General features: G+C 44.5%; 1 protein-coding gene across 4 annotated transcripts in view; it reads right to left on the reverse strand.

Moving 5' to 3' along the window:
* Nucleotides 1–3,231: 3,231 nt before the first annotated feature.
* RIPK1 (receptor interacting serine/threonine kinase 1) overlaps nucleotides 3,232–25,202 on the reverse strand; it is a 33,582-nt gene continuing 11,611 nt past the window's right edge. For all 4 annotated transcript variants that reach the window (XM_019986152.2, XM_019986151.2, XM_019986153.2 and 1 more), the window contains 6 exons: nucleotides 23,843–23,992; nucleotides 20,609–20,685; nucleotides 15,764–15,854; nucleotides 13,882–14,445; nucleotides 6,022–6,174; nucleotides 3,232–4,143 (listed from right to left, as the gene is read on the reverse strand). In XM_019986152.2, coding sequence (XP_019841711.1) covers nucleotides 3,857–4,143; nucleotides 6,022–6,174; nucleotides 13,882–14,445; nucleotides 15,764–15,854; nucleotides 20,609–20,685; nucleotides 23,843–23,992 — 1,322 coding nt within the window. In that variant the 3' untranslated portion in view covers nucleotides 3,232–3,856. The remainder of the gene's footprint in view (nucleotides 4,144–6,021; nucleotides 6,175–13,881; nucleotides 14,446–15,763; nucleotides 15,855–20,608; nucleotides 20,686–23,842; nucleotides 23,993–25,202) is intronic.

A 25,202-nucleotide genomic window follows, 5' to 3' on the forward strand; every position in this document is an offset into this window, starting at 1 on the left:
GTGCGTTTTTACACCGGCCCACACGCGCTAGGGCCCCTGCCCTCGGGGATCCTGGAGATTAGGGAGGGCCAGCGGCGGCTGGAGAGCGGTGCGGGCGGGGGGCCGGGCCTCGAGAGCTAAGCCGGAGCCTCCGATGAATCCCGCAGACAGGCCGGGGCTCCCGCTTCTCGGCGCTGTGGCGGGAGCAGAGAGGGGCGCCAGGTGCGGAGGATGGGGGTTGTGTCCGCGTGGGGGTCCCTGGCCGCCTCCGGGGCGGGGGATCGGCGAGGACTGCAGGCTCGGTTGTAAACGGAGTCGCGTGTGAGTCCAGATCAGTGAGGCCCCTGCGGCCCAGGTGGGAAGCAGGTGGGTGTCGGGCTGGGCCGGGGGCAGGGTTAGTGTCTAATGGGGGCAGAGCCTCAGTTTTGCAGGAACGTGGCGGCAAACAGTGTGAATGTGCTAGGGCTGTGCACTTAAAGACGGTTGAGATGGCAGATTTTATGTGTATTTCACCACTGTTGAGTGTGTGTGCTTCTTACGACCAGTTCAGTCTTTAAAGATTATAAACAGTATTTGCAGCTGAAGGTTCCATAGGGAAAATAAAAAACAATACCTTTTGATTGTGGCTACTCTCTCCAGCGTCTGCCTGCAATGCAGGAGACCCGGGTTCAATTCCTGGGTTGGGAAGATCCCCTGGAGAAGGAAATGGCAATCCACTCTAGCACTCTTGCCTGGAAAATCCCATGGACGGAAGAGCCTGATAGGCTACAGTCCATGGGGTTGAAAGAGTCGGACACGACTGAGCGACTTCACTTCACTTCACTCTCTCCCTTAACAGAAAACAACCGCATATCGGTGGCTGCTGTTTAGCCTTGTCTTGATTTGGAGATTCCAGCAGCTTCCTTGCATTTTATATTACTTCTTCTGGACACCCTTCCATTGTAACAGTGGAGTGGATTGCACAGTGCTTCCTGGTGTTACAGCCATAGGACATTGTTTTACCCGCAGTGTCCTCCTTGACCCATGGGAGTTTCTTGGCAGTAAAGGGAGGTTTGATTTAAATACTATGATAAAATGTTTTTTCAACATAAAGCTGTCACATCAATTTCCTGCACAGAAGGAAAGAGAAATATGTAATGTTCCAGCTACTGTTGTTTGACTTTCAGAATCTTGGGTGGGGTCAACATTTCCTTATTTTTTTTATGAAATGTTGATTGGGATTTCTTGTCAGATGTTGAGGGTTAAAAATAATTCTACGATTTTAACACTAGTTATCCTACTGGTCAGCAAAAATGGTAGTGCTGAGGTCTTAGGCTAAGGCTATTGATGTCAACTAATAAAAACCTACTGTTTTAACAGAGAACTCAACAGTCTATAAGGACCTAAAGAATCTATAAAAGAATCTAAAAAAGAGTGGATATATGTTTAACATTCACTTTGCTGTACATCTGAAACTAACAAAGCATTATAAATCAACTATACTCCTGTTGGGAGCCTCTTTAGGCATTACTGACAAAATGGAGGCATGGCCCCAGCCCCCTCTCCTCATCTCGCAGGCACGGCCCCAGGATGAAGGAGTTAGGCCTTGAGATTCTGACTTGTTCTTTCCTTTCTTTGGTTGAGTTGGCTGGAAAGAATGTTAAGGTGCTTGAGAGAAGCATGAGAAAGCACAAAGCCTTCTACAGTTGTGCCCAGAAAATAATCTATAAAATAACCATTGACATTTGTTCAAGGATCTTTACAAAGAATGTCCCAGGATGAGCACGTAGGCAGCTTGAGGCCATGGGAAGGATTATCATCTGAGACCTGTTTGTGAGGGGAATGTTTATGGCAAAAGAAGTTTGCTGGGTTTAGGATTAATTAGGAATAGCTAGAAGCCTTTTTAGGAGATAATGATCTTAAGATGCTAGGGGCAAACAGGATTTAGAAAGATAAGAAACTGAGGAATGTAGCATGAGTTACAATGTAATCCCAAATTGAGTATAGTAAATCTGGGTGGGGAAACTAAAAATGTCAAACCTTTGACCTAATGCTTTTGTCAAAGTATAAAAGAGAACCTGAAGCTTGAAATAAACATGTCACTCCATACTATGAGTCAGAGGCTACATCATCATCGCCGACACCGTCCATCTCTTCAGGTTGAATCCCTGGCTGCTGGAGCTGGACTCCGGCATACTCCAATAAAAACTAATTTTAAAAATACTATTTTTAAGGACTTCCCTGGTGGTTAAGACTTTGCCTTCCAATGCAAAGGGGTGTGGGTTCAACCCCTGATGGGGGAGATAGGATCCCACATGCCTCTACACCAAAACATAAAAACAGAAGCAATATTGTAACAAATTCAATAGACTTTAAACATGGTCTACATCAAAAAACATCTTTAACTTTTTTGCGCCAGGCACCTAAAATGAGATGCATCATCTTAATTTTAATCCTCACACCTACCTTATGTCCTAGCACCCTATTTACAGATAAACTGAGGCTGGGAAAGGTCAGGAAGCAGGCCCCAGGTGCACGGCCAGAGTGGAACTAATGCCTGCTTGATTTCAGAGGCCTGTGTCTGGATTACACCATAGAACTAGTCCTTCAGTGATTTCTTTGTAATCAGATGCTTCTCACACCTTGACCGTATAGAGACCTATCCTATTTACTTAATTACTGTAATTAGAAAAGCTTTTTAAACTATTTAAAATGTCTTGTGAGAAATAACTCCTTTTCATGTTGCTGAAGATCTAACTTCACCGTGTTGACCCACAGCAAAGATTATCACGACAGCGACAGGCGGGGACTCTGCTGACCAGGGTCTGCGGCCTGGGAGTGGGTGTCACGAGTATCAACCTCAGGGTCTGGATACCTTTCTCGGAGCCAAGAACAGGTTGCCTTCTTTCTCGTATTGTAGTCGGTGTCGTCCCACTTCGTTGATTCCTGCCCAAGACGAGTGTTCTTGTGGCGTTTGGGCCTAGTATCCAAACTCCTCAGGTGTAAACTTAGCCCTCTTCGGTCCAGTGTTTAGACAGTAGGGGCTGAAGGAAAGGCCCCTGAGCCAGGTGTGCGGGACAGCAGTGCTTAGACTCTCGGGCCCGTGGGTGTTGCATTTTGAAAGTCAAAATGCACGGTCAGGAAAGCTCTTTTCTCCCCAGCTTCCCCTCTCCTGCCAGTAGCCAGGTGAAAAGGAAACGCCGACCCACGTGGTAAAGTCACCATGGAGAATCTCACACCGTTTCGTTTATACAAACACATCATTTCAGTGGCTTCTATTTGAGGTACAAAATTTTAATTAGTCTATTAAAACATTGTCTGCATTTTGCCTCTGACACTGATTAAAACCTGTTTGGAATTTAGAGAACAGTGGTCACAAGGGATCCATCTGGGAAAGGAATCACCCTGCCCCCTCCCACAGCTCAGGACCGTCTCCCCCTCCAGTTTTCCGCTATCCGACTGGATGAGAATTTTTTTTTTTACTTTGGTTATAACAGGCGCCTATGTGGAGAAGACAGTGTAAAATTAGAAAGCTGATTTAGGTTATGTTCTCCGAATTTTTTTTTTTCCTTGCTCAAACAAAACTCCCAGAAACCAGAATGAATAGCATGAAGATTATGGGATAATATGAAAGAAAAAAATGATCTTTTCAACTCTCTCCTTTTCAGAGCCCAATTAGGCTTCTTGTTGGGTTGGGCCTTGGCCACGAATAGGTCGTCCTGCATAGCGGGTGGTTTGCTGTCGGTTCCCTTTTCCATCCTCCAGCTGTGAAAGGCAGGAAGTGATTTTTACGCAGACACAGCACCCCCTGTGTCAGGGAGAAAAGAAGTCCGAATCGCCGCAGGCAGCAGGCTTTCACTGGGGAGGAGGTGGCCCCGCCGCAGGAGCCCCTGTGGGCTTAGCTCTGGCTGATGCGGATCAAGCAGTTGACCAGGTCTATCCGCGAGCACAGGTAGAGCGCACAGGCCAGCTTTCCCACTGTGGCCCCCTTGCTGCCGGCCCGCATCAGCCACTTTTGGAGCATCTGGTAAACCTTTTCTTTCAGTCCATCTCGCTCATAGTCGTGGTCAATTTCATCGATCTGAGATTCAGAGAAACCCAGCTTACGGGCACAGTTTTTCCAGTGTCTCCCCAGATTCTCCCTGACCGGGTCCAGGTGTTTATCAGTCAGACTAGTGCTATTATCTGCCAAACAGAAAAGAGGAGAAGGCATTGAGCTATGGCCAGGTGAACATCTGGCTTCAAACACCTGCATAAAGTAGAGAGTATCAGGAGTCAGTAAGAAAGGTTAACTTCCCCACGCTCTGGCTGTCGGCTCCCTGGATGACCCTCACCTGTCCACCAGCCCACGTGAGGACCTGCTTCCTCCTGGGAGCGGCCCCCTCGGCTGCTAGGCTGTTCCGTACCAGCTGAGCCACAGCTCCTGTTTACACTTTCCGACGTCAAAGGGGAAAACACCATTTTCGTTCCTTTTGGGCCTTTTCTGGTTACATCTGGCCAGAATTAAGGTCACTCAACTCAGGATACCTTCCCCCAGCGGTGTGCATTCCTCTTACTTGGTCCGGGACACTGAGACCACTGCGTGGAAACTCTTTGATTGCACTGTCTTTTCACGGGTGCAGTATTTCTGGGCTCATCCTTCCCCTGCCCCACTCAGTCCTCCTTTCTCCTAGAGCCGTAACCCCTCTCTCCCTACTGGTTCCTTCCTCTCAGGCCTTCATAAAAATAATAAAATGAAGCAAACAGAAGTATATAACCACCACACCACCACAAACAAGCCATATTCCGTGATGTTCAGTAAGCGGAATAATAGAGACACCTCATGCCCCCGCAGAACACCCATTCTTTCCTCGGCTCCCGCAGTGCAGCTCTGACCGTCACCACCAGGTGTCAGCCTCCCGGCCAGAGTCTCAGTGCTTCACCAGGAGAGGGACCCTGGGCTCCAGCAGGTTCTCAAAGGTACCCTGTCACCCCAAACCTTAGGAACCTCTGCTCTAGTGCATTAAAGACTGGCTTTGAGAGGATTAGATGGGGCAACCCACTCCAGTATTCTTGCCTGGAAAATCCCATGGACAGAGGAGCCTGGCAGGCTACAGTTCAGGGGTCGCAGAGTCGGACACGACTTCACTTTCACTTTGGCCAACTATGGCCTGTGAGCCACACGTGGCCCACTGCATGTCTTAAACAAAGTTTTATTAGAACGTGGCCACACCCATCCATGCACCTGCTGCCTGAGGCTACTGGTGTGCTGCGGGGTCAGCTGTGCTGTGTGCTCTGCTCAGTCGCTCAGTCCTGTCCGGCTCTGCGGTCCCAGGATTGCAGCCCACCAGGCTCCTCTGTCCATGGGGATTCTCCGGGGAAAAAGACTGGAGTGGGTTGCCATGCCCTCCTCCAGGGGATCTTCCTAAACCAGGGATCTGGCCCAGGTCTCCCACACTGCAGGCGAGTTTTTTTTATCACCTGAGCCACCAGGGAGGCCCTCATGGAAGTGGTGTCAATTGAGGAGCTACAACAGAGATGGCCAGCGAAGCCGGAAACATTTACTCTCTGGCCCTTGATTAAAAAAAGAATGCCAATCCTGGGGTTAATTAGGAAGCTGGGTTCTTAAATCACACCGTTTTTCCCAGGTCGTGTTTTGGGATTAATGTTATGAGGCTGTATAGTGGAACCCCATGTGAGAAAGCCCTCTAATTTTTATTATGCAAGTGCAGCTGAGGGCATAGTCTTCTGTCTTTTACGGAATCCCTTTTGCTGAGGGCCTGATGAGCTCCTGGGTCTGGGCGGCCATGTTGATGATGCTGATGTGTCTAACACTTCTCTAGACCTTACTATGGGCCAGGCAGTGCGTAAGCGCCTTATTTGCATTGACTCATTTCACTTTCATAGCAAACCCGTGAATTAGATACTCAAATTATGTCCTCGGTACACATAAATAAGTTACAAAGCACTTCTATGGAAATTACATGAGGAGCAATACGGCATCTTCAGGGAGAGTAATCAGAGAAATAATTAGGTGAGAAGGTTCAAGGTTGCTGTAGGATGAGTCCTTCAAGGGCATCTTACCAAAGATAGCTTGGTACTTAGAAGCCGGCTCTTCTTTCAAGTTCATGTATGTGCTGTCGAGCACCGATGAACTCATTCCACCAATCTCCATGTAATTACTGTCGCCAATCTGAATGCCAGAACTGCTGTGTATGGTATATTTTGAAGACTCATCTAATTAGAAAGAAACACACAGAGATTAGTAGTATATCTAGACTGAAAGGAAGAGAAAAAAGTACAGCCTGGTAAAGGGGCAGGACTCTATTCCAAATGCTTAAGTAAAATTATTTATCCTATGCCACCACTTGAAATTTTCTTCTTTAAACGTTGGCTGAGAGGGAGGAGCCAAGATGGCGGAGGAGTAGGATGGGGAGAACACTTTCTCCCCCACAAATTCATCAAAAGAGCATTTAAACGTCGAGTAAATTCCACAAAACAACTTCTGAATGCCGGCAGAGGACATCAGGAACCCAGAAAAGCAATCCAACTCTTCGAAAGGAGGTAGGAAAAAATATAAAAGACAAAAAAAGAGACAAAAGAGGGAGGGACGGAGTTCCGTCCTGGGAAGGGAGTCTTAAAAAGAGAGAAGTTTCCAAACACCAGGAAACCTTCTCACTGCCGAATCTGTGCCGAGCTTTGGAAGCACAGAGGGCAACATAACAGGGAGAAAAAATAAATAAACAATTAAAACTCGAAGATTGCAAGTCCTACGGTAACTCCCCCAGCGGAGAAGCAGCGCAGACGCCTGCACGCGCCATTAGCAAGCGGGGGCTGGGCAGGGAGGCGCAGCGCGGGCTGCATCGCTGAGAGTAAGAATCTGGCCTGAATACCCTGAGCACTAACTGAGCAAAATAATTTGGGCTAGCAAACCAGACTGTGGGATATCTACCACGCGAAAAGCCAGCCCCAACCTAAGACACCGCCAGGCCCGCGCACGGAACAAAGAATTGAACAGAGATAGCTGGCTGCAGACCTTCCCCCTCCGGTGACAGGCAGCCAGAGCCGGAAGGGGGCAATCGCAGCCCCAGAGAGACATTATCTATAAAACTGTAAGCAGGCTTCTTTGCTAACTAAAACTTCTTGGGGGTCTGGACGGTTAACATCTGCCTGAGAAGGTGCGCCGGTTTTACACCCAGATAACCGAGTGGTGGGGAGGCGATAAGTCGCAGCATTGGCGCTCACCAAACACCTCATCACTTGAGCTGCTCGGACCTGGGAAGAGCACAAAACGCAGGCCCAACTGAGTCTGCGCCTCTGAGGACTACCCGAGTGCCTGAACCTGAGCGGCTTGGACCTGGGAGGTACATGCAGCCCAGGGCCAGCCTCGGATTGTTCCCGGCGGAACAACCTAGAGCCCGAGCAGTGTGGGCAGGGAGGCTACACGCGCCATGAGCGGGGGCAGACCCAGTGTGGCTGAGGCACTGCGAGCGCACGCCAGTGTTATTTGTTTGCAGCATCCCTCCCTCCCTCCCCACAGCGCGACTGAACAAAGAGAAGAAATACAGCTCCACCCATCAGAACACCGACACAAGCTTCCCTAACCAGGAAACCTTGACAAGCCACCTGTACAAACCCACACACAGCAAGGAAGAGCCACAATAAAGAGAACTCCACAAACTGCCAGAATACAGAAAGGACACCCCAAACTCAGCAATTTAAACAAGATGAAGAGACAGAGGAATAGCCAGCAGATAAAGGAACAGGATAAATGCCCACCAAACCAAACAAAAGAGGAAGAGATAGGGAATCTACCTGATAAAGAATTCCGAATAATGATAGTGAAACTGATCCAAAATCTTGAAATTAAAATGGAATCACAGATAAATAGCATGGAGACAAGGATTGAGAAGATTCAAGAAAGGTTTAACAAGGACCTAGAAGAAATAAAAAAGAGTCAATATATAATGAATAATGCAATAAATGAAATTAAAAACACTCTGGAGGCAACAAATAGTAGAATAACAGAGGCAGAAGATAGGATTAGTGAATTAGAAGATAGAATGGTAGAAATAAATGAATCAGAGAGAATAAAAGAAAAACGAATTAAAAGAAATGAGGACAATCTCAGAGACCTCCAGGACAATATTAAATGCTACAACATTCGAATCATAGGGGTTCCAGAAGAAGAAGACAAAAAGAAAGACCATGAGAAAATACTTGAGGAGATAATAGTTGAAAACTTCCCTAAACTGGGGAAGGAAATAATCACCCAAGTCCAAGAAACCCAGAGAATCCCAAACAGGATAAACCCAAGGTGAAACACCCCAAGACACATATTAATCAAATTAACAAAGATCAAACACAAAGAACAAATATTAAAAGCAGCAAGGGAAAAACAACAAATAACACACAAGGGAATTCCCATAAGGATAACAGCTGATCTTTCAATAGAAACTCTTCAAGCCAGGAGGGAATGGCAAGACATACTTAAAATGATGAAAGAAAATAACCTACAGCCCAGATTATTGTACCCAGCAAGGATTTCATTCAAGTATGAAGGAGAAATCAAAAGCTTCTCAGACAAGCAAAAGCTGAGAGAATTCTGCACCACCAAACCAGCTCTCCAACAAATACTAAAGGATATTCTCTAGACAGGAAACACAAAAATGGTGTATAAGTTCGAACCCAAAACAATAAAGTAAATGGCAACGGGATCATACTTATCAGTAATTACCTCAAACGTAAATGGGTTGAATGCCCCAACCAAAAGACAAAGACTGGCTGAATGGATACAAAAACAAGACCCCTACATATGTTGTCTACAGGAGACCCACCTCAAAACAGGGGACACATACAGACTGAAAGTGAAGGGCTGGAAAAAGATTTTCCATGCAAATAGGGACCAAAAGAAAGCAGGAGTAGCAATACTCATATCAGATAAAATAGACTTTAAAACAAAGGCTGTGAAAAGAGACAAAGATGGTCACTACATAATGATCAAAGGATCAATCCAAGAAGAAGATATAACAATTATAAATATATATGCACCCAACACAGGAGCACCGCAGTATGTAAGACAAATGCTAACAAGTATGAAAGGAGAAATTAACAATAACACAATAATAGTGGGAGACTTTAATAGCCCACTCACACCTATGGATAGATCAACTAAACAGAAAATTAACAAGGAAACACAAACTTTAAACGATACAATAGACCAGTTAGACCTAATTGATATCTATAGGACATTTCATCCCAAAACAATGAATTTCACCTTTTTCTCAAGCGCACATGGAACCTTCTCCAGGATAGATCACATCCTGGGCCATAAAGCTAGCCTTGGTAAATTCAAAAAAATAGAAATCATTCCAAGCATCTTTTCTGACCATAATGCAGTAAGATTAGATCTCAATTACAGGAGAAAAACTATTAAAAATTCCAACATATGGAGGCTGAACAACACGCTGCTGAATAACCAACAAATCACAGAAGAAATCAAAAAAGAAATCAAAATTTGCATAGAAACGAATGAAAATGAAAACACAACAACCCAAAACCTGTGGGACACAGTAAAAGCAGTCCTAAGGGGAAAGTTCATAGCAATACAGGCACACCTCAAGAAACAAGAAAAAAGTCAAATAAATAACCTAACTCTACACCTAAAGCAACTAGAAAAGGAAGAAATGAAGAACCCCAGGGTTAGTAGAAGGAAAGAAATCTTAAAAATTAGGGCAGAAATAAATGCAAAAGAAACAAAAGAGACCATAGCAAAAATCAACAAAGCCAAAAGCTGGTTCTTTGAAAGGATAAATAAAATTGACAAACCATTAGCCAGACTCATCAAGAAACAAAGGGAGAAAAATCAAATCAATAAAATTAGAAACGAAAATGGAGAGATCACAACAGACAACACAGAAATACAAAGGATCATAAGAGACTATTATCAACAATTATATGCCAATAAAATGGACAACGAAGAAGAAATGGACAAATTCTTAGAAAAGTACAACTTTCCAAAACTCAACCAGGAAGAAATAGAAAACCTTAACAGACCCATCACAAGCACGGAAATTGAAACTGTAATCAAAAATCTTCCAGCAAACAAAAGCCCAGGTCCAGACGGCTTCACAGCTGAATTCTACCAAAAATTTAGAGAAGAGTTAACACCTATCCTGCTCAAACTCTTCCAGAAAATTGCAGAGGAAGGTAAACTTCCAAACTCATTCTATGAGGCCACCATCACCCTAATACCAAAACCTGACAAAGATCCCACAAAAAAAGAAAACTACAGGCCAATATCACTGATGAACATAGATGCAAAAATCCTAAACAAAATTCTAGCAATCAGAATCCAACAACACATTAAAAAGATCATACACCATGACCAAGTGGGCTTTATCCCAGGGATGCAAGGATTCTTCAATATCCACAAATCAATCAATGTAATACACCACATTAACAAATTGAAAAATAAAAACCATATCATTATCTCAATAGATGCAGAGAAAGCCTTTGACAAAATTCAACACCCATTTATGATAAAAACTCTCCAGAAAGCAGGAATAGAAGGAACATACCTCAACATAATAAAAGCTATATATGACAAACCCACAGCAAACATTATCCTCAATGGTGAAAAATTGAAAGCATTTCCTCTAAAGTCAGGAACAAGACAAGGGTGCCCACTTTCACCATTACTATTCAACATAGTTTTGGAAGTTTTGGCCACAGCAATCAGAGCAGAAAAAGAAATAAAAGGAATCCAAATTGGAAAAGAAGAAGTAAAACTCTCACTATTTGCAGATGACATGATCCTCTACATAGAAAACCCTAAAGATTCCACCAGAAAATTACTAGAAATAATCAATGACTATAGTAAAGTTGCAGGATATAAAATCAACACACAGAAATCCCTTGCATTCCTATACACTAATAATGAGAAAACAGAAAGAGAAATTAAGGAAACAATTCCATTCACCATTGCAACGAAAAGAATAAAATACTTAGGAATATATCTACCTAAAGAAACTAAAGACCTATATATAGAAAACTATAAAACACTGGTGAAAGAAATCAAAGAGGACACTAATAGATGGAGAAATATACCATGTTCATGGATTGGAAGAATCAATATAGTGAAAATGAGTATACTACCCAAAGCAATTTATAGATTCAATGCAATCCCTATCAAGCTACCAACAGTATTCTTCACAGAGCTAGAACAAATAATTTCACAATTTGTATGGAAATACAAAAAACCTCGAATAGCCAAAGCGATCTTGAGAAAGAAAAATGGAACTGGAGGAATCAACCTATCTGACTTCAGGCTCTACTACAAAGCCACAGTTATCAAGACAGTATGGTACTGGCACAAAGACAGAAATATAGATCAATGGAACAAAATAGAAAGCCCAGAGGTAAATCCACGCACATATGGACACCTTATCTTTGACAAAGGAGGCAAGAATATACAATGGATTAAAGACAATCTCTTTAACAAGTGGTGCTGGGAACTCTGGTCAACCACTTGTAAAAGAATGAAACTAGAACACTTTCTAACACCATATACAAAAATAAACTCAAAATGGATTAAAGATCTCAACGTAAGACCAGAAACTATAAAACTCCTAGAGGAGAACATAGGCAAAACACTCTCTGACATACATCACAGCAGGATCCTCTATGACCCACCTCCAAGAATATTGGAAATAAAAGTAAAAATAAACAAATGGGACCTAATTAAACTTAAAAGCTTCTGCACATCAAAGGAAACTATTAGCAAGGTGAAAAGACAGCCTTCAGAATGGGAGAAAATAATAGCAAATGAAGCAACCGACAAACAACTAATCTCAAAAATATACAAGCAACTCCTACAGCTCAACTCCAGAAAAATAAATGACCCAATCAAAAAATGGGCCAAAGATCTAAATAGACATTTCTCTAAAGAAGACATACAGATGGCTAACAAACACATGAAAAGATGCTCAACATCACTCATTATCAGAGAAATGCAAATCAAAACCACTATGAGGTACCATTTCACACCAGTCAGAATGGCTGCAATCCAAAAGTCTACAAATAATAAATGCTGGAGAGGGTGTGGAGAAAAGGGAACCCTCTTACACTGTTGGTGGGAATGCAAACTAGTACAGCCACTATGGAGAACAGTGTGGAGATTCCTTAAAAAACTGGAAATGGAACTGCCTTATGATCCAGCAATCCCACTGCTGGGCATACACACTGAGGAAACCAGAAGGGAAAGAGACACGTGTACCCCAATGTTCATCGCAGCACTGTTTGTAATAGCCAGGACATGGAAGCAACCTAGATGTCCATCAGCAGATGAATGGATAAGAAAGCTGTGGTACATATACACAATGGAGTATTACTCAGCCATTAAAAAGAATACATACGAATCAGTTCTAATGAGGTGGATGAAACTGGAGCCTATTATACAGAGTGAAGTAAGCCAGAAGGAAAAACACCAATACAGTATACTAACGCATATATATGGAATTTAGAAAGATGGTAATGATAACCCTGTATACGAGACAGCAAAAGAGACACTGATGTATAGAACAGTCTTATGGACTCTGTGGGAGAGGGAGAGGGTGGGAAGATTTTGGAGAATGGCATTGAAACATGTAAAATATCATGTATGAAACGAGATGCCAATCCAGGTTCAATGCACGATACTGGATGCTTGGGGCTGGTGCACTGGTACGACCCAGAGGGATGGTATGGGGAGGGAGGAGGGAGGAGGGTTCAGGATGGGGAACACATGTATACCTGTGGTGGATTCATTTTGATATTTAGCAAAACTAATACAATTATGTAAAGTTTAAAAATAAAATAAAATTAATTATAAAAAAAAAAAAAAAGTTGGCTGAATCATCTCACATCCATTAGGTTGGAAACTATCAAAAATACAGAAAACAACCAGTGTCAGCAAGGATGTGGAGAAACGAACCTCTGTGCGCTGCTAGTGGGAATATAAAAAGATGCAGCCACTGTGGTAACCAGTGGTGGTTCCTCAAAAAGTTAAAAAAAACTGCCATACGATGCAGGAATTCTACTTGTATATGCCCCAAAGAACTGAAAGCAGGGTCTTAATCCGATATCTATACACACATGTTCGTAGCATTATTCCTAACAGCCCAAAAGTGGAAGCTATCCAAGTGTCCGTCAACAGATGAACAGATAAACAAAATGTGGTCCATTCTGGATGGACCACATAATAATAATGCATTACTATTTAGCCTTAAAATAAGGGAATAATGGCACATGATGTAGCATGGATGAACCTTGAGGACACTCTTCAGTGAAGTAAGCCAGTCACAAAAGGACAAATGCCATACAACTCTACTTATATGAGGTCCCAGAGTCATCAAATTTGTAGAGACAGAAAGCGGAAGGTTGACTGCCTGGGGCTGGGAAGGAGGGAGAAAGGGGAGTTAGTGTCTAACGGGGACAGGTTCAGTTTGGGAAGAAGGAAGAGTTCTGGAGGGGATGGTTGCCCAACAATGTGGTTTTCATCACAAATGGTAGTCTGTGGTCTAGACGAGATAAAGGATGAACGTGTCTGAGACTTACTTCTTACCTTCAGAAAACAGCAAGCAAGTGAAAGAATACAGGCAGTTACTTCCCCTTACATCAGAGCCAGGACACAGTGGACTACTGAGATTCGGCTTAGAGCGGAGGACGCCTCCTGGAGGCCAGGCTCTGTCACCCCGCACGTGTGGGTAGCTGCCTGAAGCCCACCTGAACAGACAGCCTAGGCTGAGGGATCTGATGAGACTATTCCGGGGTGGCAAGGTGCGTCTGGCGGCTGAAGACTCCAAACAGCTTGACCTTTGTTACCTTCTAGTTTCTGACAGAGTAGTGGCTGGCTTTATTTTCAGGAAAATTTAAAAGAACAGTGTGACTCCAAGGCCCATTTACCTCTTGATGGCAAGGAGGTGAATGGAATGGTGGGTGTGTTCCCCAGGAGGTTGGTCTCAGGCACTGGAGTTTTATACAGGCTTGGCATGTGGCCTGGGTTTGGCCCATACCAAACTCGTGGACTCATGGTCCCCAGGTCCAGCGGTCTCACTCCAAGTGGATGAAATGATCCATCTCTCCAGTATGGTGACTGGGGTTGGCTGCTTAGCCCCGCTGGCTGCTGGGCTGCACTGGTGTGACTCATCACACCAGGGTAAGCGAGGCCTTTTATCCCTGGGCTCTGAGCATTCTCATAAGGTCTCTGTTGTGCAAAAGGGTCATGGGAGACCCTGCGCCTCCTCTCCTCCTCACTGCTGTAAGCCATGTTTGGTCTAGGCTGCTCTTTTGTACGCCTGTCCATGCGGCTGCCATAAAGGTGGTAGTTGGCCTCTTCCTGGAGTTTACTGTGCAGCAGGAAGTCATTCTCCTCCGGCTGGTGATCTGGGGCGGGAGCAAACCAGGACTCCTCCACGGGACCCATGCCGAAGCCCTGTGAGCTGTGCAGTGAACTGGGCTGTTCTGTGGCTGGAAAGAAATGACCAGCATCGGAAAGAGCATCATGGAACACTAAGAAGTAAAACAGACCCCGAGCACCATCGGGAATCTGCACCTCGGACAAGAGACTGAAAACTCTGAGAACAAATAAAGAGCATTTACTAGTTGGTCTTCCTCCTAGTTGCATAGGTAGTGAGTGGTTGTCCTGCTGGTGGTGAGAGAGCACAAGAAAAGTTATAACCAAGCAGCAGAAAAGCAGGTGTTGTAGGAATGACTAAGGAAGAAAGGGACTTGTGTTGGAGCAGAGAAAGTGTCTCCTTGGTGTGATGAGGGGTGGAAAATGAGAACGGCAGCAGCTCTGGGCTAAGCATTTCCGTGGGTTCTTTTATTCTTTAAAAGCCCTGTAAGACTAGGAGTGGGCTTCCCGGGTGGTGCTGGTGGTAAAGAACCCGCCTGCCAGTGCAGGAGATGCAAGAGACGTGGGTTAGATCCCTGGGTCAGGAAGATCCCCTGGAAGAGGAAATGGCAACCCACTCCAGTATACTTGCCTAGAGAATCCCATGGACAGAGGAGCCTGGCAGAGTACAGTCCACAGGGTTGCAAAGAGTCAGACACGACTGAAGTGACTTAGCACAAAAGACCAGGAGCAATTATTACCATAATGATGGATGAGGCTCACAAGAAGTTGAGTAATTTGCCCCAGAATAGACAACTGATGAGTGGCTTTAATTTCTGAGACTCTGCTTTCCCTTTTGTGACAATGAGAAAAGCACGCCTGCTTGACTCTGAGGCCAGCCTCCCTGCACGTCCTCTGGATGTGCCCGTCCCTGACCTTCTCGAGGACCTTGCTCCTGCCTGTGTTCCTTTCTTTTTCATGAACTGTCACCTCCTCCCTATCAGATATATTATGTGTCCCTATCAGAGTATGTGTTCAGGATACTTGATGAATTTGGTGAACCTGTTGTTACCCAGTATTTCAAATACATGTATCTTGAAAGTGAATGTTGCTCAGTCGTGTCTGACTCTTTGTGACCCCATAGACTATACAGTCCGTGGAATTCTCCAGGCCAGAATACTGCAGTGGGTAGCCTTTCCCTTCTCCAGGGGATCTTCCCAACCCAGGGATCGAACCAGGGTCTCCTGCACTGCAGGCGGATTCTTTACCAACTGAGCTATCAGGTAAGCCCATATGTATCTTAACTCCAAATATACTATTAATTCCTTTAAGATAGGCGTTAAATTTTACAGCTTCTTTTTCTCATACAATTTCAAATAACATTTTACGCAGTTGTGTGAGTGAACGAGCAAACAAGTAAATAAATAGATTTTCAATCACAATATAAGTTACCTGAATTTGACCTGCTTGGAGCTATTGCCACACAGTCAATTTGGAGAGACTTCATTCTCTTTACAATTTCATTTTGGCCTGGAAACTCTTTCTAAAATTAAGAGCATAAAAACACACTTTAGGTAAACAGCAGAAAATAGTTCCAAAAAATTTTTACAAGAATTAATTTTTCAGAAGGTAGAAATATCACATAGTTCTTACAAGCAGTGAATATTAAAAAAAATAAATGAACTTTTTTTCCTAAATAGCCACAACAATCTTAAAAAGATTCCTGATTTCAAAACTCACTACATGGCTACAGTAATCAAACAGTGTGGTATTGGACTAAGGAAAGACATATAGACCAACGAATATAATGAAACCAAAATAAACCCTTGCATATAAAGCTGACTGATGAAAAAAAATTTTTTTATTATTCTTTATCACGACTGAGCAACTGAGCACTCACATGTACAGAGTCATGCTCTGTGGTTTTGCGATTTATTTTTTCACTTACACTAAGTCTTGAAGATCTTTCCATTCCATTTGTTAGTTTCCACCACTCCTAAACGATTATATAGTTACTATCAGACCAGACCAGATCAGATCAGTCGCTCAGTCGTGTCCGACTCTTTGCGACCCCATGAATCGCAGCACGCCAGGCCTCCCTGTCCATCACCAACTCCCGGAGTTCACTCAGACTCATGTCCATCGAGTCAGTGATGCCATCCAGCCATCTCATCCTCTGTCGTCCCCTTCTCCTCCTGCCCCCAATCCCTCCCAGCATCAGAGTCTTTTCCAATGAGTCAACTCTTCGCATGAGGTGGCCAAAGTACTGGAGTTTCAGCTTTAGCATCAGTCCTTCCAAAGAAATCCCAGGGCTGATCTCCTTCAGAATGGACTGGTTGGATCTCCTTGCAGTCCAAGGGACTCTCAAGAGTCTTCTCCAACAACACAGTTCAAAAGCATCAATTCTTCGGCGTTCAGCCTTCTTCACAATCCAACTCTCACATCCATACATGACCACAGGAAAAACCATAGCCTTGACTAGATGAACCTTTGTTGGCAAAGTAATGTCTCTGCTTTTGAATATGCTATCTAGGTTGGTCACAACTTTCCTTCCAAGGAATAGGCGTCTTTTAATTTCATGGCTGTAGTCACCATCTGCAGTGATTTTGGAGCCCAGAAAAATAAAGTCTGACACTGTTTACTAACCATAACTTCATGCAAATATGGGCTCAATAAAGGACAGAAATGGCATGGACCTAACAGAAGCAGAAGATATTAAGAAGAGGTGGCAGGAATACACAGAAGAACTGTACAAAAAAGATCATAACCCAGATGATCATGAAGATGTGATCATTCACACTCACTTAGAGCCGGACATCCTGGAATGTGAAGTCAAGTGGGCCTTAGGAAGCATCACTATGAATAAAGCTAGTGGAGGTGATGGAATTCCAGTTGAGCTATTTCAAATTCTAAAAGATGATGCTGTGAAAGTGTTGCACTCAATACGTCAGCAAATCTAGAAAACTCAGCAGTGGCCACAGGACTGGAAAAGGTCAGTTTTCATTCCAATCCCAAAGAAAGGCAATACCAAAGAATGCTCAAACTACTGCACAATTGCACTCATCTCACATGCTAGTAAATGCTCAAAATTCTCTAAGCCAGGCTTCAGCAATACGTGAACCGTGAACTTCCAGATGTTCAAGCTGGTTTTAGAAAAGGCAGAGGAACCAGAGATCAAATTGCCAACATCTGCTGGATCATGGAAAAAGCAAGAGAGTTCCAGAAAAACATCTATTTCTGCTTTATTGACTATGCTAAAGCGTTTGACTGTGTGGATCACAATAAACTGTGGAAAATTCTGAAAGAGATGGGAATACCAGACCATCTGACCTGCCTCTTGAGAAATTTGTATGCAGGTCAGGAAGCAACAGTTAGAACTGGACATGGAACGATAGACTGGTTCCAAATAGGAAAAGGAGTATGTCAAAGCTGTATATTGTCACCCTGCTTATTTAACTTCTATGCAGAGTACATCATGAGAAATGCTGGGCTGGAGGAAGCACAAGCTGGAATCAAGATTGCCGGGAGAAATATCAATAACCTCAGATATGCAGATGATACCACCCTTGTGGCAGAAAGTGAAGAAGAACTAAAGAGCCTCTTGATGAAAGTGAAAGAGGAGAGTGAAAAAATTGGCTTAAAGCTCAACATTCAGAAAACTAAGATTATGGCATCCGGTCCCATCACTTCATGGCAGATAGATGGGGAGACAGTGGCTGACTTTATTTTTCTGGGCTCCAAAATCACTGCAGATGGTGACTGTAGCCATGAAATTAAAAGACACTTGCTCCTTGGAAGGAAAGTTATGACCAACCTAGACAACATATTAAAAAGCAGAGACATTACCAACAAAGGTCCATCTAGTCAAGGCTATGGTTTTTCCAGTAGTCATGTATGGATGTGAGAGTTGGACTATAAAGAAAGCTGAGCGCAGAAGAATTGATGCTTTTCAACTGTGGTGTTGGGGAAGACTCTTGAGAGCCCCTTGGACTGCAAAGAGATCCAACCAGTCCATCCTAAAGAAGATTAGTCCGGGGTGTTCACTGGAGGGGCTGATGTTGAAGCTGAAACTCCAATACTTTGGCCACCTAATGTGGAGAGCTAACTCATTTGAAAAGACCGTGATGCTGGGAAAGATTGAGGGCAGGAGGAGAAGGGGACGACAGAGGATGAGAGTTGGATGGCATCACCGACATGGGTTTGGGTGGACTCCAGGAGTTGGTGATGGACACAGAGGCCTGGCGTGCTGTGGTTCATGGCATTGCAAACAGTCAGACGTGACTGAGTGACTGAAGTGAACTGAACCATAACTTAGTACATCTACTTAGAAATATTTGGGTGATTTCCAAATTTATATATTTCCAAATTTTAAGTCTCACAAAGGTGCAAACATCTGAAGCTAAATCTTTGAGCATACACGTGAACAGGATAGATTACTAAGCAGAGCTGCAGCAAAAGTTCATGCTTAAAAGTCTGATAGATGCTTCACATTTCAATAAACTTTACCAACTTACACTGTTACTAATACTGCATGAAAGTGTCTGTTACTTTGCATTTTCACCAACACTTGATGTATCAGTCTTTCAAAACTCTTGTTGATCTAATGGATGAAAAATTATAATGAATTCACTTTGCTTTTCTGTTAGTGAAACCACATATCTTTTGCAATCTTTATCGTCCATTGGTGGATTCAACTTGTTTACATTTTGTTCAGGATTTTCAAAACCACATTGTTAAGCGAAATCATTGTGTAGTTTTCCTTTCTTGTATCTGCCTTTCAGGTTTGGGAATCAAGGTTATGCTCATCTCATAAAAGTTGCCTCTTCTGTTATCCAGACAAGTTGTATAACATCGGGGTAACTTCTTCACTGAATATTCGACAGAAATTGCTGATTAAGTTATGTGGTTGTGGAATTTTCTTGTAAGACTGCTTAACTCTCTTTTAATAGTTATAGGAATATTCAGGTTTTCTGTCTCTAGTTGAGCCGGTTTCTCTAAATTACACAGCTGATCCTTGAACAGAGGAATCGGGGCACTCACCTCTCTCACAGCCGGAAATCCAAATACATCTTTACAGCCGGCCCTTGGTATTTGTCGTTCCATGTCACAAATTCGACCAAGTGACGATCATGTAGTATGTGTTTATTGAGAAAAATCTGAGTATAAGTGGACCATGCAGTTCAAATCTGTGTTGTTCAAAGGCCAACAGACTTCAGGCTATCATCTTTCTGGTGAAATGAAGCTTTTATCATCGTGAGATATCCCTGAGCGCTGCGCTCATGCTTTTCTGCTTTAGCAACTGCCTTCCTCGATGTCCTTGTGATTGCTTCCTTGGTTTGCACCGGGTACCTCTCTGTTACAGTGTAGGTGTCCCTCAAAAGTCTGGCAGTTCTTGACTGTCTGATTGCGTGTGTGTATCTGTATGTATTTTAAAACCTCTGTTTCCTGCCTGTTTTATTTAGCGCAGTCTCTCTCCCACGATAAGAGCAACATGGTAAGACTTAGGACAATAGCTTGTTTCCCGAGCATGTGAGTGGGGGAAGTCTCTGCTCCTCTTGGCTGGTTAGCTGGCTACGGTCTCTGACAAACCTCTGTGATCCCGGGAAGGGTCTGCTCCCATCTGCTGCTCAGCACGGAGGGGCTGGGGGGAAGAGTCAACTTCTGAAACAAACACAAGCATGGCTCCCAGGTGACAATGCCCGCCAACGTGCCAGGTGAGATCTGTTCCTCTATACGCTGACCCAAGACTTCCTCCTCCAGGACTTCTTGAGTATTATGTTTGAGTTGGCCTTTTAAAACTTTTTTCCTGTTATATGTCTCAAAAGATATTTCTGTTGGCGTTTTAATCTTTCAAGAATTCTTCAAAATGACTGACCCACCTATGGTTCCTTTCCACCCTATTCCAGTGATGCTGTGCTTATCTTTTTCCATATTGCTAGATATATTTTCCTCTCACTTCATTTGTTTTGACAGAGGAATGGGTCCAGTAATGCTAACTTGATGATACCTGCATAAAACTGCTAATTTTGTTTTTTTGTGGTTACCAAGCTGTGCTTTCTGTTGTTCTTAGTCACTCAGTCGTGTCCGACTCTGGAACCTCATGGACTGCAGCCCACCAGGCGCCTCTGTCCATGAGGATTCTCCAGGTAAGAGTACTGAAGTGGGTTGCCATGCCCCCCTACAGGGGAACTTCCCAGTTCCCCAGCTGCTTAGCTCGAATCTCAGTAGTAAAGTGTAATGCTTTGGTTTTCATGACTGATACGGTATTTGCTTTAATGCAGCTGGTATGTCACCCACCTTTAAACTCTTCACATCCTCTTCTACATAGTCTTCCAATTGATTTGAATAAAAAGGCCTAAATTTTTCTTCAATGCCTATACGTAAAAAAAAAAAAAAAAAAAGCACTTTAAAATTTCTTAAGTATTTTCTAAAAATTTAGATATTAAGAGTCTATTATCTTTGAATTACGTGCCTTAATCTGTGGGCAAAGCAACAGAATAAAACTTTAAATCACTTTCATAAATAGACAAGACTAATTTCTATGCAGACAGAACGAAGGCTGGGATACCACTGGAAGGAAACCAAGGGCTCCTGCCCAACACAATGCAGCTTTAGGTAGTTGCTCTGCTGCAGCACAAGGCCCTGCCTAAGAGGGCTAATATCCAGATGATAAAGGAAGGGTGGGCTCCTTGTTTGTCCCTCTGGCATCAGAGGTGATCCAGGATGGAATACGCAGGGTAGGGATCTGGTGTAAAGAGTCAGAGAAACAAGGTAATGGAGGAGAGACAGCCGTTCAGCAAATGGCGGTGGAACAGGGCAAAAAGGAAAAACCAAAATTCAGCCTAAACCTCACACCTCATACAAAAATTAACTCGACATGGATCATGGTATTTTCCCAATAAGACATTAAATAAATGGCAAGAAAAGAAACCAAATATTTAGTTCTGTGCTGTCATTCCTTCACTGGCAATAATGAATTTTCCTTGACAATCATTAAAAAAAAAAAGAACTTAACACAGACTTAAATGTAAAACTCTTAAGATTTTCAGAAAAAAAAAGGGAAGAAAGTATTTTGGATCTAATCCTGACAGTGTCCTCAGACTTGACACCAAAATTATCATCCACAACAGGAGAGATTAACGAAGAAGACTTCATCAAAATAAAAACTTTCAGTCTATGAAAGATCCTGAGAAGAGAATGGAAAAAAAAATACCAAGCTCCAGACTGGGAGAAGCTAACTGAAAATCACATGTCCAAGAAAGGAACACTATATGGCACATACAGAGAACACTCTACATTCAACAGTGAGAAGACAAAATCCAATTAGAAAGTGGGCAAAAGACACAGAGCGACACTGCGCCGTGGAAGAGACACAGATGGCAGAGACACCCGCGAGAAGATGCCCACCGTCACTGGGCACTGGGGAGATGAAGCCAGAGCCACACTGAGCTATCACTACGTACCTATCAGAGGCTACCTTAACGAGCAGCAGCACCACCAAGTGCTGGTAAGGGTGTAGAGAAGTTGGGTCACTTGCACGTAGCTGGTGAGAATATAAAATGGCGCAGCCTCTCTGGAAAACAGCTGGCAGGGTTTTGGTTTTTTTTTTGGCCATGCTGCACAGCTTTTGGGATCCTACTTAGTTCTCCAGCCAGGGATTGAACCTGGGTCTCTGGCAGTGACAGCAAAGAGTCCTAACCACTGGACAGCCAGGGAATACCCAGATTGGCAGTTTCTTTAAAAAAAAAAAAAAAAAAAACTAAACATTAAACCACCTATGACTTACTTACTTAACTCCTGGGTACTTACTCTAGAGAAATATTTACATTCACACGAACACCTGTGACGTGAGTATCCCCAGCAGCTTTACTCCTGTGAATGGCAGCAGGAGGGACCCTTGTGGAGATGGTGGTGTGTTGAATCTGACTGTGTCAGGGTCAGTATTCCAGCTGTGGTGTGTACTGAGTCTGGCCAGATGTGATCCTTGGAGGAAGCCAGGTAAAGGGTACACGGGATGTCTGCATTATTTCTTACAACTGCATATAGGTCTACAATTATCTCAGAAGCAGAATTTCAGTTTAAAAAGGTGAAAAAGGCATGAGAAGAAACCAAGCCAGGACAAGATTCAGGCTGACTGAGTAAGAAAGCAACTGAATCAATCACCCCATAACCCTCTCATGGGAGTGGCTGGTGGGGTTTCAAATCGGTTTCCTCAAAGCAGAAATACGAGCACAGAACCCCCTGCAGGCTCCTAAGTTCCTTCCTGCTCTTTGTTTCTTCCTGACCCAATTTTCTCTTTCCCTCTGCCTCCAGGACCTTAGTAAGGCCCTAGGTGACAAAGGGGGATGACAAGAGGTACATGGATGTGACAAACTCCAGTCCCTTTCCTTCTCCTCTTGCTCTCAGCCCGATGCAGATGGCAAATAACACTTCCAGAGATGCCAGCCACACAGGAAGGAACTGAGATCAAAGAAGCTAAGAAGTCAGACGGCCGGGAAGCACCACAGCATCCGGCAGCAGGTGACTGGACAGACACGGTGCGGTCCTCACACTGCGGAACACCGCTCAGCAGGAAATAGGGAGGAGATCCTGACAGGATATGACCTGGAGGAACCCTGGACACTGTGCTCAGTGAACCAGCCAGTCACGACAGCACAACACTGTGGGATTCCGCCTACATGGGGGACCCCGCGAAGCCAAGTTCACAGAGACAGACAGGAGGGCGGCAGCTGCCAGGGGCTGGGAGCGGGTGGGGAGTCAGTGTTCAGACAGGAGGGTGGCGGCTTCCAGGGGCTGGGAGCAGGTGGGGAGTCAGTGTGAACGGGTACGGTTTCAGGTGAGGAAGGTGAAGACGCTGTGAATGTGCTAAATGCCACTGAACTGCAGTGCTGGAGGAGACTCTTGAGAGTTCCTTGGGCTGCAAGGAGATCCAACCAGTCAATCCTAAAGGAAATCAGTCCTGAATATTCATTGGAAGGACTGATGCTGAAGCTGAAGCTGAAGCTGAAGCTCCAGTACTTTGGCCACCTGATGCGAAAAACTGACTCACTGGAAAAGGCCCTGATTCTGGGAAAGACTGAAGGCAGGAGGAGAAGAGGACAACAGAGGGTGAGATGGTTGGATGGCATCACCGACTCGATGGACATGAGTTTGAGCAAGCTCTGGGAGCTGGTGATGGACAGTAAAGCCTGGCGTGCTGCAGTCTGTGGGGTTGCAAAGAGTTGGACAGAACTGAACTGAACTGAACACCTAAAATTGATTACAGTGGTAAATTGTGTGTCACGTATATTTTAATACAATTAAACAAATTTAACTATGGGGGAAAATACCACCAAGAAACAAAAGGACCTTGTATGCCTTCATGCTTGGGAGAGGGGTGGCAACTTTTCTCTGAACAAAGCCTTTGGAATCTAGAAAATCAGTTTGAAATCAGGGGTGGAACTCGGTTTCCTAAAAACTCCAAGTACCGCCCGTCAGCCTCTCACTAGGAAGACATGGGAGGGAGGCGGTGCCCGCACGGAGGGGACTCACCCGCGAACGTGGGCCGGTTGTCCGGGTTCACCTCCCAGCACTGCCTCATGATGTCAATAACCTCCCGCGGGCAGAACTCAATGATGTCCTCCACGTCTGGCCTGTTCCCAGACTTGATGCACAGTATCAGCTGCTGCTCACAGATGGCGTCTACAGAGCAAATGGAAAGAAGAGCTGAGACGTTCAGGTCCCACTCCTCTCAGGCAGGGAGATGACAGAACCTGGACCAGGCCACTGATCTCTCACAGTTATACCAGGGAGGGGCAGAATGCCCTGGGACGATAAGCAGACCTGTTCCTCCCCAGAGATGATCAAAGAGAGGAAAGGCAGATTATTGGCAAAGCTGTCTCCTGGCAGACGACTGAATATGTAAATAAAGCCGTGACACACTCCAGATTTTAATACAGAGACAAACAGCAGACAGCGGTTGCGCTGAAGGAGCTCGTTAGTAAGAGTGACTTAAAATTCAGAGCGATACTGGCTGTTCAAGAAGTAAGCACAGAGGGCTCTGGTGGCAGGACCACTACTGGAAGGTCAGAAAAGGCTTTGCTGGGTCCAAAAGGATAAACAGGGTTATCCAGGTAAGGAACTGGGAAGGAAGATTCAGAGAGGAAGATTCCAGGCCAACAAAGCAGGATCTGAATAGGTTGGGAGTTGCAGAAATCAAGATGTATCTGGAAATTATGACCAGCTCAGTGTAACTGGGCATGTTGGCTGAGGCAAGGGAGGGAAGGAACAGCTTAGCCAAATCAGAGAGGGCCCTGTGCTCCATACTGAGAGGTTTGAACTTGATCCCGAATGTCAAGGGTATCTTGGAAGGATCTTAAACAGATGATTGAGAGGCCTGATTGGCCTGTTTGATGGCAGTGTGAGCGAGCGGTGGTGGCACGAGGAGCCTGCCACAGAGGGTGTGAACTGGACAGGGTCCTCTGGAGACAGAGAGATGCGGATGCATCTTGAATCTGATATGCCCGGAGGTCACAGTTTCCGGCCATGCTGTGCAGCTTGTAGGATCTTAGTTCCCTGACCAGGGACTGAATCCTAGCCCTCAGCAATGGAAGTGTGAGTTCCAACCACTGGACCACCAGGGATTCCCAAATTCACAGGTTTCTATGTCTGATTGATGTAGGAGGGCAAGGCTGAGTCTGGAGACTGAGGTTCTTGGTTGGGCAGCTTGGTTGGTGGATGGTAACGCCATTTTCTGGATGTAAGAGCAGAGCTGAGTGAGCCACTCGGGCAGCATGGAAAACATGGGTTAGTTTTGGGGGATACTGCTTTGGGGGGTCCTCTGGTACGTGGACTGGATCTAACAGATAGGAGGATGTCCAGGCCACCACTAGGGGTTTGAGCAGCAAAGAGG

Source organism: Bos indicus, chromosome 23, assembly GCF_029378745.1.
Source record: "Bos indicus isolate NIAB-ARS_2022 breed Sahiwal x Tharparkar chromosome 23, NIAB-ARS_B.indTharparkar_mat_pri_1.0, whole genome shotgun sequence".
In the NCBI taxonomy this organism is placed as follows: domain Eukaryota; kingdom Metazoa; phylum Chordata; class Mammalia; order Artiodactyla; family Bovidae; genus Bos; species Bos indicus.